The sequence below is a fragment of the Arachis duranensis genome, chromosome 6, assembly GCF_000817695.3.
Source record: "Arachis duranensis cultivar V14167 chromosome 6, aradu.V14167.gnm2.J7QH, whole genome shotgun sequence".
Lineage (NCBI taxonomy): Eukaryota > Viridiplantae > Streptophyta > Magnoliopsida > Fabales > Fabaceae > Arachis > Arachis duranensis.
The window spans coordinates 107,348,355-107,363,229 of NC_029777.3; the positions used below are offsets into that span (position 1 = coordinate 107,348,355).

General features: G+C 35.4%; 1 protein-coding gene across 1 annotated transcript; it reads left to right on the plus strand.

The window, feature by feature from the left end:
* Positions 1-1,814: 1,814 nt before the first annotated feature.
* On the plus strand, positions 1,815-8,650 carry LOC107495553 (glycine dehydrogenase (decarboxylating), mitochondrial). Its single transcript, XM_016116696.3, has 16 exons — positions 1,815-2,622; positions 3,098-3,660; positions 4,011-4,253; positions 4,336-4,413; positions 4,519-4,619; positions 4,703-4,898; positions 5,026-5,151; positions 5,457-5,642; positions 5,759-5,872; positions 6,299-6,451; positions 6,823-7,011; positions 7,116-7,193; positions 7,281-7,406; positions 7,509-7,607; positions 7,977-8,094; positions 8,413-8,650. The coding sequence occupies exons 1-16, from the start codon at positions 1,962-1,964 to the stop codon at positions 8,505-8,507; spliced, it is 3,126 nt and encodes a 1,041-aa protein (XP_015972182.1). The 5' UTR covers positions 1,815-1,961; the 3' UTR covers positions 8,508-8,650.
* The last annotated feature ends 6,225 nt before the right edge of the window (positions 8,651-14,875 follow it).

Here is a 14,875-nt window from a genome sequence, read left to right on the forward strand (position 1 = left end):
ATTTTAAAAAAAATCAATGTCTCCGATTTCCGTAAAGATCATAGCCATAAAAATCACATTTCATGGCTCATCTTTTTACCCACTTAGATAGAGCCCAGTAAAAATAATAAGCGACTTAAATAGTTATACATATAAAAATATCCAAATGATATAAAAACATATATTAAAATTATTAATTAAAATTATTTTATAAAAATGTACAAAATTTAATTTGTTAATGTAATTGTTATAAAATAAAAATAAAAATATTCAAAATTTTAACATGTATTTTTAAAATACATATAAATTTGGCTCATAAAAAAAATCTTTTTTAGTCAGATTTTTTTCCCCTAAAAAAAATCCTCTTATACTATTAATATGGATTCAAAGGTAGAGGAAGCCACGGGGAACAAAAATCTTTGACTCGTACAACTTCAGAATCTAGATTGCATTTGTCAGTCAGCATTAAACACAATTACCACCACAATTATCTCATTTACTAATCCAGTGTGTGCTGCGCAAATACCTCAAAAATTTCAAAAATAATAAAATTAGTAGAATAGCCTAAGTATACTCTAATCAAAATCTCAAGTTGTTTTTGATTGTGACGGTTACTTGGTTATTTTCTAGCGTGTGATTACATACACCATTCACTTGGATCTAAGTGAGTCACATTATTTTTCTTGCCCTAAAAACACCAACCCCAAGTACCCATTTGTTTCTTTCTGCCAAATTACACACTCAAGATAAGCCAATTGTGAAAGAGATTCTGCCAGCAACTTCACTCGCTACAATCCTACATAAAACCCAAAAAATAAAAAAATAAAATAGAAAAAGGAAAAAAGGGGAAAGAGAATTGAAGTTCTATTAATTCCCCAAAATCTAACACCCTTTTAATGTCTTCCATTGAAACTCAATCCTTAAAGATTGAATGCCTTCCATACATTTATTTGAGTTCCACGGTTTGTGGTGGTGTTTTGTAAAAGACATGAGACAGTGATAACTTTGGAATGTGTCCTTTTCCTTCATTGGTGGGCGCACAGTCACCAACCACCTACCATCTCCACCAGATCTTGAATCTACACTTTATCATCCTCACAAAATATTCAGGGTCTCATGTTTTTTAATTTTCTACGTTAAATTTAATTCCTTAATTAATCCATCCTTTCATCTTACTTTATATTAAACTCTTTACTAGTAAAACTCAGAAAATAGTTCCTCTCAATTTTTTTAACAGAGAGAATAAAATGTAATTTTTTATAATTAATTTTATAAATAAGATTAAAAATAAATATGAAAAAAAACAATAAAGGATAAGATTACATAATTAAAACCATCCATTTTTTTTATTATAAAAAATCTACTCCCGTAAAACTTAATATAAAGTTGTTAGTCGAGAATTGTTAGATAATTTAATATGTTTGATTAAATTATTGAAAAAATTTAAGGGACAGCAATTTTATTAAATTTTGTAACTAATAAAAAAAAGTAAAATATTTGATAAAATCTCACACCAATCTCGTACCATTAAAATCATTATTAATGGTTATTTAATGACTACAAATTATAAAAATTACTGATTTCTTAGCATTTTTTTAAATTATTATCTATTAATTTTTAACTAATAATTTCACATTAAACCAACCTGTGTGAGTTTTTACTTTTAAAAAATCATACGAAGATAAGGAAAAAATAAATTAAAAATGATAAATATCTAATTTATTATCAACTATTTTTTTATACGGACTGTTTTCATGCAAAAATAAAAGCTAAAATGTAAGTATTCGTTTATTTTATTTAAAAAAAATGATAGATTTGTAGCCAGGAACCACACTATATTATCGGGAGGTCCAATCCACCATCCTCCACTCACTTCACACACTCCAATGGAATCGTAATCGTAACATAATAATAAGAAGAAGAAGAAGCTCAACACAAATCTCATTTCTTTCATTGTATCGATTGAATCTCTGCATTCATTCATGGAACGTGCAAGGAGGCTCGCAAACCGCGCCATTCTGAAGCGCCTCCTCTCTCAAACAAAACAGCACCGTCGCCACGAGCCTCTCTCCAACTCTTCCTCTTCCTCCCCCGTTCTCTACTCTCCCTCCAGATGCGTCTCCACCGTAACTCCCTCTGTTCTCCGCAACAGAGCATCGTTCCATCATTTCTCTCAACAACAAACTCGCCGAATTTCCGTTACTGCCCTCCAGCCCAGCGACACCTTCCCACGCCGCCACAACTCCGCTACCAAAGAAGAACAGAGCAAGATGGCTCAGTCTTGCGGCTTCGACTCTCTTGATTCCCTCATCGACGCCACCGTTCCCAAATCCATTCGCCTCAACGACTTCGCCTTCTCTAAGTTCGATGCAGGATTGACGGAGGGCCAGATGATTGAACACATGAAGGATTTGGCGTCGAAGAACAAAGTTTTCAAGTCTTTTATTGGAATGGGATATTACAACACTCATGTGCCACCTGTCATCTTGAGGAACATCATGGAGAACCCTGCTTGGTACACGCAGTACACTCCTTACCAGGCTGAGATTTCGCAGGGCCGTCTCGAGTCATTGCTTAATTTCCAGACCATGATCACTGATCTCACTGGCTTGCCTATGTCCAATGCTTCATTGCTTGATGAAGGTAACTCCGCCAGTTCGGTTATTTTACTGTTTTAAAGTTTGTTAGATCTGTTACCGACAGTTAGGAGTTAGTTAGTTAGTTAGTTCATTTTGTTTGTTTTTGCTTCTGAGTCCTGCCACGATGGTACTGTATATGAGGCCACAGATTCTGTTGGTGGATTTGAATCCGGCCTCTTTGCCTTGCAACTCAAGGCTGCAAATACTAGTTACAACTTACAAATGAGGGTGAGTCTTGCTTTGTGAGGATATGTTGTTAGTTATGAAGGGGAGTCTTGGATTTGATTGGTAGATTCAAATCTGGCATCTTTATCTTGCAGACTTATTAGGTGAGGGGTGAGAGCCTCTCCGGCCTCTTTGCCTTTTGAGCTAAGACTGCGAATATCTATGCTCGATGGATGGGTGTTATTAGTTGGTTATGAATGTAACATGTAATCATGTATGTATAACTCTTTGTTAATTAATTAATTTTTCAATAGGAACTGCTGCTGCTGAAGCAATGTCTATGTGTAACAACATCCAGAAAGGGAAGAAGAAGACTTTTGTTATTGCAAGTAACTGTCATCCTCAAACAATTGATATATGCAAGACAAGGGCTGCTGGTTTTGATCTTGAGGTTGCCACTGTGGATCTTAAGGATATTGATTACTCAAAAGGTGATGTTTGTGGTGTGCTTGTTCAGTACCCCGGGACTGAGGGTGAGATTCTGGACTATGGGGAGTTTATTAAGAAGGCACATGCTCATGGGGTTAAGGTTGTTATGGCCAGTGATCTCTTGGCACTGACTGTGTTGAAGCCTCCTGGTGAGTTGGGGGCAGATATTGTTGTTGGCTCGGCTCAGAGGTTTGGTGTTCCAATGGGCTATGGAGGGCCCCATGCCGCTTTCTTGGCAACATCACAAGAGTATAAGAGGATGATGCCTGGGAGGATTATTGGTGTCAGTGTTGATTCTTCTGGAAAGTCGGCTTTGAGAATGGCGATGCAAACAAGGGAACAGCATATTCGGAGGGACAAGGCTACTAGCAACATTTGCACTGCTCAGGTAACTTTGCTGATTTGGTTCAACCAATTTTAGCTATATAGTTGTCCTGTGTGTAGACTTCAGAACTTATTTAGAAGTTTTAATTTGTAAATTCTAAAGTGTCTATTTCTGTTCCAGTTCAAGTTTGGTTTGGAAGTTCTGTGTAATGAACCACCACCATAGTGTTACACATAAATGATTTAATTATATTTCTAACATGACACACAGATATTGTACGTACTTTTATTTACCATTCAACCTGTATATTATTCAGTTATATATATTCTTTGATATCATATCGTATACAATCTCTTCAAAATGCTTAAATTATTTTAATGAGCGAATATGAATGGTTCTTATAACTATCATAGGCACTGCTTGCAAATATGGCTGCTATGTTTGCTGTATATCATGGACCTGAAGGACTTAAGACCATTGCTCAACGCGTTCATGGTCTTGCTGGCGTGTTTGCCCTGGGATTGAAGAAACTTGGAGTAGAAGTTCAGGATCTTCCCTTCTTTGACACTGTGAAGGTTAAGGTTCCCAATGCCCACGCAATCGCTGATGCTGCTGTGGAAAGTGAAATAAACTTGCGAGTTGTAGATGGAAAAACTGTAAGTGTTTATTTTTGTTGCAACTCAAATCAATTAATATCATTTGTTTGTCTTTGGATTATTGAGCTTGGTTGCTTTTCAGATAACCGTTGCTTTTGATGAAACAACCTCATTGGAGGATGTTGATACACTTTTCAAAGTCTTTGCTGGTGGCAAGCCAGTAAGTATGATTAATATATAATATGATGTATCCTTTTCATAACTATCAATTGTATCGTTAATCTTGAATTATTTAAGTCCCTCTAAAATGTTTGTTCATACACAGGTTTCCTTCACAGCTGCTTCTCTTGCGCCAGAAGTCGAGTCTGCGATTCCTTCTGGATTAACTAGGGACAGCCCTTATCTGACACACCCTATCTTCAACACGTAATCCCTTCATATGGAATTTGAATATAATTCCTCTGGTTACATTTTTAGAAACTTACCTCAACTTTATTTTGTTCTAATAGGTACCACACTGAGCATGAGTTACTCAGGTACATTCATAGGTTACAATCCAAGGATCTCTCATTATGCCACAGCATGATTCCACTTGGATCTTGTACTATGAAGTTGAATGCAACCACTGAGATGATGCCAGTAACCTGGCCCAGCTTCACTGATATTCACCCTTTTGCACCAACTGAGCAGGCTCAAGGTTATCAGGTAGCTAGTTAGATGTTCAAATGGTTCTTTTTAGATTCTTATAAATGATCTTTGGCCTGAAAATATGGGAGAGAAGGGATTTTTTTTATTTTATTTTCTGTGTCTAAACAATAAAATTTGGTGTCAGGAAATGTTTGACAATTTGGGTGACTTGCTGTGTACCATCACCGGGTTTGACTCCTTCTCTTTGCAACCAAATGCTGGAGCTGCAGGAGAATATGCTGGGCTGATGGTTATTCGAGCATATCATTTGGTATGATGACTTGGCTCATTTTAAATATGTCTGCTTAACTTTTATGGAAAATATTTGCTATTGGAAAGGATTTTTATCAATTTATGAGTTAATTTATGACTCTTCTGATTTACTTACATTCCAAAGCAGTAATTGACATTTTTATTTAACATTGTACTTGTTCATTTCATCCGATAGTTGATAACCTTCAGTTGTCCTATTATCTCTTGCTATATATTTATAAGAGATCAATTTTTTGTTTTTTAATGTTGCTTAAATAAATTCCTGCAATAGTTCTTAATTATTTTGGAAATTGGAAACTGCAGGCAAGAGGAGACCACCACCGCAATGTTTGCATTATACCTGTCTCGGCACATGGTACAAATCCTGCCAGTGCTGCCATGTGTGGCATGAAAATTGTATCTGTGGGAACCGATGCCAAGGGTAACATTAACATTGCAGAATTGAGGAAGGCCGCTGAAACTTACAAGGACAACTTATCAGCTCTTATGGTAAAATTTGCTTCCTATAGATTGATACTTGTATATTCTAGTTATATCAGAAAATTGACATTATTGTCAAACTTTGAGCCTTTTTTATACTAAGTTTGGTTATGATTTGATTGTAGGTAACATATCCCTCAACCCATGGTGTTTATGAAGAGGGTATAGATGAGATTTGCAAGATTATTCATGATAATGGAGGCCAAGTATACATGGATGGTGCCAACATGAATGCACAGGTTTGTTTTTATATGCATATTTTACCTTAATGTACGTTTGTGTAACATGAAACCAGTTTCTCTCCTTTTTTTCTGGTCTATCCAAATTGTGAGTTATGTTAATTCAAAATCTTAACCCCTATAGTGTTCTAAAACTTGACAGTATACAACTTATGTAATTGTAGCCCCGTTCTGAATACAAATTGTTTCTTGAACGCCAAGTCTTGGTTGACACCAGATACCAAGTGGGAAAAAGAATGTATTGTGTAAGAAGATAGATAATCTTGTAATGATGGGTCCTGCATGACTTTTGTGAGTGTGGTGTCTAGTGTCTGAAAAATGGGTTCAAATAACAAGGCTCGTCTACATATCACGTTGATCAAAAAGGAAACAATTTGCGCAGTCGTGCCTAACTTTGAATGATGTTTGTAATGTTTGTGTTTGCAGGTGGGTCTTACAAGCCCTGGTTGGATTGGAGCAGATGTTTGCCATCTCAATCTCCATAAGACATTTTGCATCCCTCATGGAGGAGGTGGCCCTGGTATGGGTCCAATTGGTGTAAAGAAACACTTGGCACCATTTTTACCTTCACACCCTGTGGTAAGCCCTTTTTATTTGGTTATGATGAAATTTTATGTAATATACATGCATGATTTTAGTTATTTCACTAAAAGCACATGATTTTAACTTTTAATAGAGTCCTTAGTTTTTCTTCCACCAAACTGGATGACATTGTTACTCCTTATATATGATCTAATAGATATAAAACCCTTTATATGCATCTAAGCAGCTACTTAAAACTATTTATGTACCTCTTCCTAACAGCTCATGATTTTAGAAGAGATGGTTTTTATGAATTATTGAACTGAGATCCTTTTATATTTTTTTATTTTATGATAAACCATTTTTTTAAGTTGATGTTAATAAAATCTTTGGTCTTCTTTGTATTTAATTATGATATCATAATGAAGGTACCCACTGGTGGAATTCCCGCCCCGGAGAACTCTCAACCTCTTGGTACCATCTCTGCTGCACCTTGGGGCTCAGCACTCATATTGCCAATCTCCTACACTTACATTGCCATGATGGGTTCGAAAGGACTCACCGATGCATCAAAGATAGCCATTTTGAATGCGAACTACATGGCGAAACGATTGGAGGTTTGTGCTTTCTTATAGATAATTTGTGCTTCTTTTCCCTATAACTTTTTATTCTTCTTATGAGTTGTTAAAACTTGTTTTCACATATACTTTGATGTATACAGAATCATTACCCTGTTCTTTTCCGTGGAGTCAATGGAACTGTTGCTCATGAATTCATCATTGACTTAAGAGGCTTTAAGGTAGGATCACTTGATAACTTGAAGTTGCTTTTCTCAATTAGCTAGAACTCTTCATGTCTGATTCTCTCTATGCGATTTCAATTTTAGAACACTGCTGGAATAGAGCCTGAAGACGTTGCAAAGCGCCTCATGGACTATGGCTTCCATGGACCAACAATGTCATGGCCTGTACCTGGCACACTCATGATTGAACCCACTGAAAGTGAAAGCAAGGTAGACCTTTCTGAAAAAACTTCTATTTTTAATTATGTCCACTTTTCCTTGAAGTTTCTTTGTTGTGATGTCTTTTTCTTATTCAACTAATATTCATTGCAGGCTGAGTTAGACAGGTTCTGTGATGCTCTTATTTCCATCAGAGAAGAAATTGCCGAGATAGAGAAAGGAAAAGCTGACATTAACAACAATGTGCTCAAGGTAAAAACCTTTTGTTCTCTCGACTCTGATAATATTAATGAGAAGAAAAATACTTCTTTAGATTGCATCTCATATTGGCAAATATCGGGGTAAAATTTCGTTGATAAACTCTGTTTGATTTTACATACGGCGCCTGTTCATGAAAATGAATCCCTCATTTTTTACCAACATAGCAAACAGACCCAACATGGGTGGAAATTTTCACGGATGAGTTTCAACTTTCAAGTGAAACACATCAAACTCCTCCATTGAAAATTTTCACCCTTCCCAAACCCATGAAGAGTGATTATTTATACTTGTCTAGATATTATGTTTACAATTTCAACCTAATTCGTGCACTTTTGAGTGATTATCTTAAATATTTTGCAGGGAGCTCCTCATCCACCATCATTGCTCATGGGAGATGCATGGACCAAACCATACTCCAGGGAATATGCAGCCTTCCCAGCTCCCTGGCTCCGCGTCGCAAAGTTCTGGCCTACAACAGGTAACTATACGATTGTTCACTTGTCTCTATTGTAAGATATACTAAGCATCAATGCTACATCATCAAAGAATTGGTCAGAATAATGAAAAAAAAAAGGTAGGACAGTTCTATTACTTTTCTAAGGATCAACAAACATGAGTGTTACCCTGCAATAATTTATAGTTGTAACTTCACTGCAGGTAACTCTTGTGTGTTCCTTGAGAACATTTAATGCATGCTCTAGAAATATCCATAACCACTCATTTTAATTTCCATAATTTTCTCTCTCTCCAATAGATATAGACTAATGAATTCAAAACTATGGTTGGTTGTTATCAGGGCGTGTTGATAATGTGTATGGCGACCGCAACCTCATCTGCACCCTTCTGCCGGCAGCACAGGTCGCCGAAGAACAAGCTGCTGCAACCGCATAGTCCCTCATTCCTTTCATCAAGCATTTTCATCATTTCTAGTTGTACATAAACTCCTTCTCCTATTTATACAGTCATTGCAGCTGCTGACTTTTGCTTCTGAATATGATAATGATGATAATCCAATGCTCTTAAGTTTCATACAACCACAACACATATCTGCTCTTTCCCCTCTCCATCTTAATAAAAGAGAGGGAAAGTTCACCCAAAAAAAAAAGGAAAAAATTTAGAATATTGGTCAGGTAGTAGAATTAAGTGCTATTAAGGTTACATATTCGTATGCATGTAAAATCAGTAAATCATACGTTTGAATAAACTCATTAGTCTCAGCTAGTGTATTAATAGGCATCAATGTGCATATGAATCCGCTTTTTATTTATTAACTATGTATAACAATAATAAATATGAGATTAGTTAAGATGACAAGTACTTTATGCTTTATGTTTAACTATTTATCAAATCCCTTCCAATTTCTCGTTATATACTGTAGAGTGTAGAATACCTACATGAAGCAAGGTGGAGATCCATTTTAACTGTAAGGTGAAAATCAGTATTAGATGGAAGGATAAATAAGCCTTAAAATTTTACCTATGAATACTTGTTTTATATTACAAAAACATAAATACTTTCAGCAACTATTCAAAACACGTAATTTTATCAAAAGAAAAGAAAAAGTTGAGACAATATAATGGAATTTAAAAGCATGCTAATTGAAGTTGAAATTAGTAATTTGATTTGTATATTACAATCCTAAATTTTACTGTTTCAAGTTGATAAAACATCTTGAGTGATAGAACAAATAGATCGGTAAAGTGTTTTGCCATGAATTTATAGGTTTTTAGATTAAAAATAAATACTAAGTGAATTTTCAAAAAGATTTTGTGCAAGACTTATTGGTTCTTGAGGGGAAAAAATTATCAAATAAGTCTTGAAGAATTATAGAATTTACAGGTTCTTGAAAAAATATGAATGTTAAACACTTTTTTTGTTAATTTTTCATCGGGTAAAGTATATTTTTTATATTTTTTATTTTTAAAGTTCGATAAAAATTTTAAAAATATGTCAAAATTTTATTTTATTTTAATTTTGTCCCAAAAGTTTTCGATGTCCATTAAATATATTTTTAACAGCTAAATTTTTAAAAAATTTAAAACCAATCTAATAATAATGCATAAAAATTATACTTGATTTGCTTGTATTAAAAGTTGTTCTTATAAAATTATTGTTGAAATAATCTTAAATTTTTTAAAAAATTAGCCATCAAGAATATATTTGATATTAATTCAAAATTTTGGGAACAAAATTAAAACATATAAGTATTTTTAAAACTTTTATCAAATTTCGAAACAAAAAATATACTTTGTCTTTTTTCATCTCCTTAACATATAAGTTCAGCATTACAAATTTTAGTGATTTAGTACCTTTTTCTCACAAAATCTTTTCAAAGACTGAGGTCGCCCTCACTGAACCGACTTGAATCAGTTCAGATTCAGTCTTACCGAAATTGGATTTCCTTTTATATATATATATATTTCACCAATAATACAAGTTAGGCAAATTTTAATATGAAACCTGTTCATACACTGGCCCAACACTAAGGCTCAGGTTCAAATACACCAAAAGGCCCAATCTAAAGATTGGCCTTCGTTATTCACCGACCTCTTTAGAAGAGGTTGGACTCAACACAGACTTCTTTCCAAAGAAGTCGGGATCAAGAGATAGCTGGCAGATAACACTTATTCAAATAAGTAACTGCCCCTAAAATCTCTCAACCTACTTCTAGAAGCCATATCCCAATAATTCCTAGATAAAAAGGACGATTATCCGCCTAAAAAGGTGGCACTACTCCAACGGTGGTTATTGGATCACCACTATAAATACCCTGACACTCCTCAGGTATCTCTAAGTTCCAATACATTCTAAACATGCTTAACCCCATGCTGACTTAGGCATCGGAGTGTCTTTGTAGGTACCACCCCCCATCTCTTGGAACACACAACTCGGAGGCGGCTCCCAGACGTAAACCAAGTCGGAGACCACACTCCTCCAGCGCTTGGGCCTCAAACAAGTCCAACCACCGTCCGGTTCTAGGTAAGCCCCGGAACAAAACCATTCTAGTAAGACATGAAACACGCAATAGTGTATGACCAAAGTTGGGTTACCAACTCAATATATTTTCTTCAGGCTATTCTTCGCTGGTAATCAAATCTTCACCAATAATTCTAATATTATTTTTGTAAAAACCGATTTATTTTTAAAATAAATAAATATGTAAATGAAATCGTAAAAACTTCTCCCAATGGGCAGAGGATATCAAATAGGGATGATGATTTTACTTCTACAGTTAAATTGGATTAAAAAAGAAGAAAGCACCGTCCAAAAAATTTGGTCCAACCTCATTAAGCCACTTGTACTAAATCAAACTGGCAAGGGGCAAAGCCTAAAACGAATTGCACAAATAACTTAAGGACAACGTGATCATAATCAAACATCAACACGAAGAGGATGTAAACCCGACGTCACAACAATTTGTTTAAAACAAATTGAGAAAGGATGGCGATTTATAAGAATGCCAAGAGATAAGTATCCGACCTTACTAAGTTGACACAACAAGTATAAAACAAGTTATCCGACCTCCCAAAAAGAGAGTCCAAAATAACTTGTAAAAGTCACATAGCAACAAATAGTAAGATTCAAGAATGGCATGACTGAATACTCGAGTCCGACTTTATGAAGCTCGACCTCGAGTAGAGGCACTGCCGTATCATGAAAGCTAAGTCCAAAATTATTAAAAACTAAAGACAACATTCTACAATGATGCTAGAGCACGAAAGAAGAACGTGACCCCCTTCCAGAAACCTGAGAGCAAACTCAGATAAGGGAAGAGCTCTTGAGACAAAGGATGGCTACGAGATTCGACGCAAAAGACCTCATCTTGATAAGAAAAAATATCAGGCTACTGAGTTCGGGCGAATGAAAGCTGACAACAAAAAGGATAGGACCCTACAAGATTACTGAGATCTTAGGAAAAGGTTATTACAAGGTGACCGACTTAAACAGCACCGAGCTACCAAGGTCGTGGCATGCTTGTAACATGAAAAGGTACTATAGCTAAAAGCGAACTCTACTCCCTGATGTACTCTTTTTCCAACTTCATGATTTTTTCCCAAAAATTAAAGGATTTTTTCTGAAGAAGGGTTTTTAACGAGGCATCATAGTAGAGACTAAGGGATCATAGATAGTGAAAAACCCTTAGTAGCAGTAAAAGTACCTTCGCAAATAAATAAAGATCTTTTATCTCTTATAAATTCCTTCTCGTTTTTCTTTCTTTCAACGAAACGCGCCGACTTAAACTCGACAAAGCGTGAAAATCCCATGAACCGACCTAGATGGTCGTCAGGATAAAACGACGAGGTACAAGTCGGTGTAAAGAGGTTATAAAAGTCGATCGTAATAAACTCGGAAATTATCTGACTTACAAGTCGGAAAAACCGAGAAAAAAGGAAACGCATCGCAAAAATAACCTAAATCATAAGAGCTCAATAAATCAAAAATTGAGTATAAGGAATACCAAAAAGAGATCAGGAAACCTATTGAAAGCACTAAGGCAAAAGGCCGTCCCGAGTTGTTAAGGAAAACTTAACTTAAAGAAAGGGACAGTCAGAAAAAAGGTTTTTCAAAACAAAGATCAAAAAGGTTTTTTCTAAGATTACTGAAATCTTAGAAAATGGCTACTACAAAGTGTCTAACTTCGAGGGTGAAAAACTACCCAGGTCGCAACACACCTCCAACATAAGGAGATAAAACAATTCCTTATGAAAATTGATTTTCTACAATTAACACACACCAATTGAAACTCGATAAACCGCGAAAATCACGGGCCGATCATATAGAAATCGCCTGGATGAAGCGACGAGGAACCAATTGGTGGAAAGAAGTTACATATGCGAATTGGAAAGAAAACACATCGAAACAGCTCGGGCCAAATGGGTTGAAAAAGTTGTGTTTAGAACAAGTCGCAAAAGTAAATATGCCCCTTGAGGCATAAATACGATCTACCAACTCGATCCACACGGATACAAATGGATCGTACAAAATCTCAAGCCCACAATCTCATCTCTACAAGTTCTAAAAATAAACGACCTAGTCGTATAAAATGGAACACTTTCACAAAAACAAGTTGTTCCAAGAAAACTCGTTCTAGCATTCACAACAACATAAGGATAACTTGGATTAAACGAGTTATGCCAGTCAACCATATTTTCAACGAAATTGTGTTAAGCACAAGTCGTGTCTATCTAAAAGCAAAGCTTTAAAAGTGATTTGTATCAAAATGAATCACTTCAACCAAACGACTCGTATAGAAACGAGTTAAAAAGGAAGGATTGTAAACGTTTTTGAACAAAATCAAAACGTAAAAACTATCCTCCAAAACAACTTGGATAAAACAAGTTGTATCATACACAAGGACGACAACCTTGTAAAAACTAGAAAGGGGAGGGAATAAGCATATAATCCCTTCACCTAAGGTGCCAATTTATGCTCGACAAAGCGCAAAAATCACGAGCTGGCCTTTTCAATGGTCGCTCAGATAAAGCGACGAGGTATAAATGACAAAGCGCAAAAATCACGAGCCGACCTTTTTAATGGTCACTCGGATAAAGCGACGAGTTTCAAATTAGTGTCCAATGGTTATAATACGGCTTGATGATTTAAAACAACTCAAGCCCATGAGTTGAACAAAATCGAGTAAAAAATAACCATATGATCTAAGTAATTTAAATTGCGCAAAACAACTTGATATATAACGAGTTGTGCTTCAAAAAAGTGACTTGTATAAAAAACAAGTCATCTAGAAAACTCAGAATGAATGAGTTCAATAAAAAAAGGCTTCATTTGAAAATCCTTTCTGCTTGATTGCTCGAGTCCGACTTCATAAAGCTCGACCTCGAGCAGGGGCATAATGGATAAAGCAACGAAGTCCGATGGTTATAAAGATGATCTGATAGTTTAAAAGGACTCAAAATAAACAATTTGTACTTGAAACAAGTTGTGAAGTCCTAAAAAACAGCTCGAATTTAAATGAGTTGTATGAAATTAGATCAAAAAATAGCCACGTTTTAATTAAACGATTTGAAATGGAACAAATCGTAAGACCTTAAAACTACTCGCATTGAACGAGCTAGATGAGGTTATACTAAAAAAATAATTACGAGTTTTGAAATAAACGATTTGTATCAAAGCAAGTCGTAATAAATCAGAATAAGTTTCAGAAAGGTGATTTGTATTAAAACAAGTCATGTATCCTCAAAACAACTCGAATTGAACGAGTTGTACGAAACTAGGACAAGAAATATTCTTTGGTTAAGTAAGATGTGCTAAAACCAATTATACAGAGCCTACAAGCCCGAGTTTAAATACTCGAATCCAACTCTTAAGAAAAAGAGATTGAACTCAAGTAGGGGCACTGTTCATACACTGGCCCAACACTAAGGCTCAGGTCCAAATACACCAAAAGGCCCAATCCAAAGATTGGCCTTCGTTATTCACCGACCTCTTTAGAAGAGGTCGGACTCAACACAGACTTCTTTCCAAAGAAGTTGGGATCAAGAGATAGCTGGCAGATAACACTTATTCAAATAAGTAACTGCCCCTAAAATCTCTCAACCTACTTCTAGAAACCATATCCCAACAATTCCTAGATAAAAAGGACGATTATCCGCCTAAAAAGGTGGCACTACTCCAACGGTGGTTATTGGATCACCACTATAAATACCCTGACACTCCTCAGGTATCTCTAAGTTCCAATACATTCTAAACCTGCTTAACTCCATGCTGACTTAGGCATCGGAGTGTCTTTGCAGGTACCACCCCCCATCTCTTGGAACACACAACTCGGAGGCGGCTCCCAGACGTAAACCAAGTCAGAGACCACACTCCTCCAGCGCTTGGGCCTCAAACAAGTCCAACCACCGTCCGGTTCTAGGTAAGCCCCGGAACAAAACCATTCTAGTAAGACATGAAACACGCAATAGTGTATGACCAAAGTTGGGTTACCAACTCAATATATTTTCTTCAGGCTATTCTTCGCTGGTAATCAAATCTTCACCAATAATTCTAATATTATTTTTGTAAAAACCGATTTATTTTTAAAATAAATAAATATGTAAATGAAATATGTAAATGAAAGAACCATACTCAATTTTGACTACTTTGGTATGTCTTTTAATAGAATATTTAGACTTAATTGAAATGCAATATAAAAAAAATTAAAAAATATTGTGCTTGTTTATTAAATCAATAAAAAAGTTTTCAATGATTTTTTTAATTTTTTAATATATTTAGTAAATTTCTAATAATAAAAATAAAAA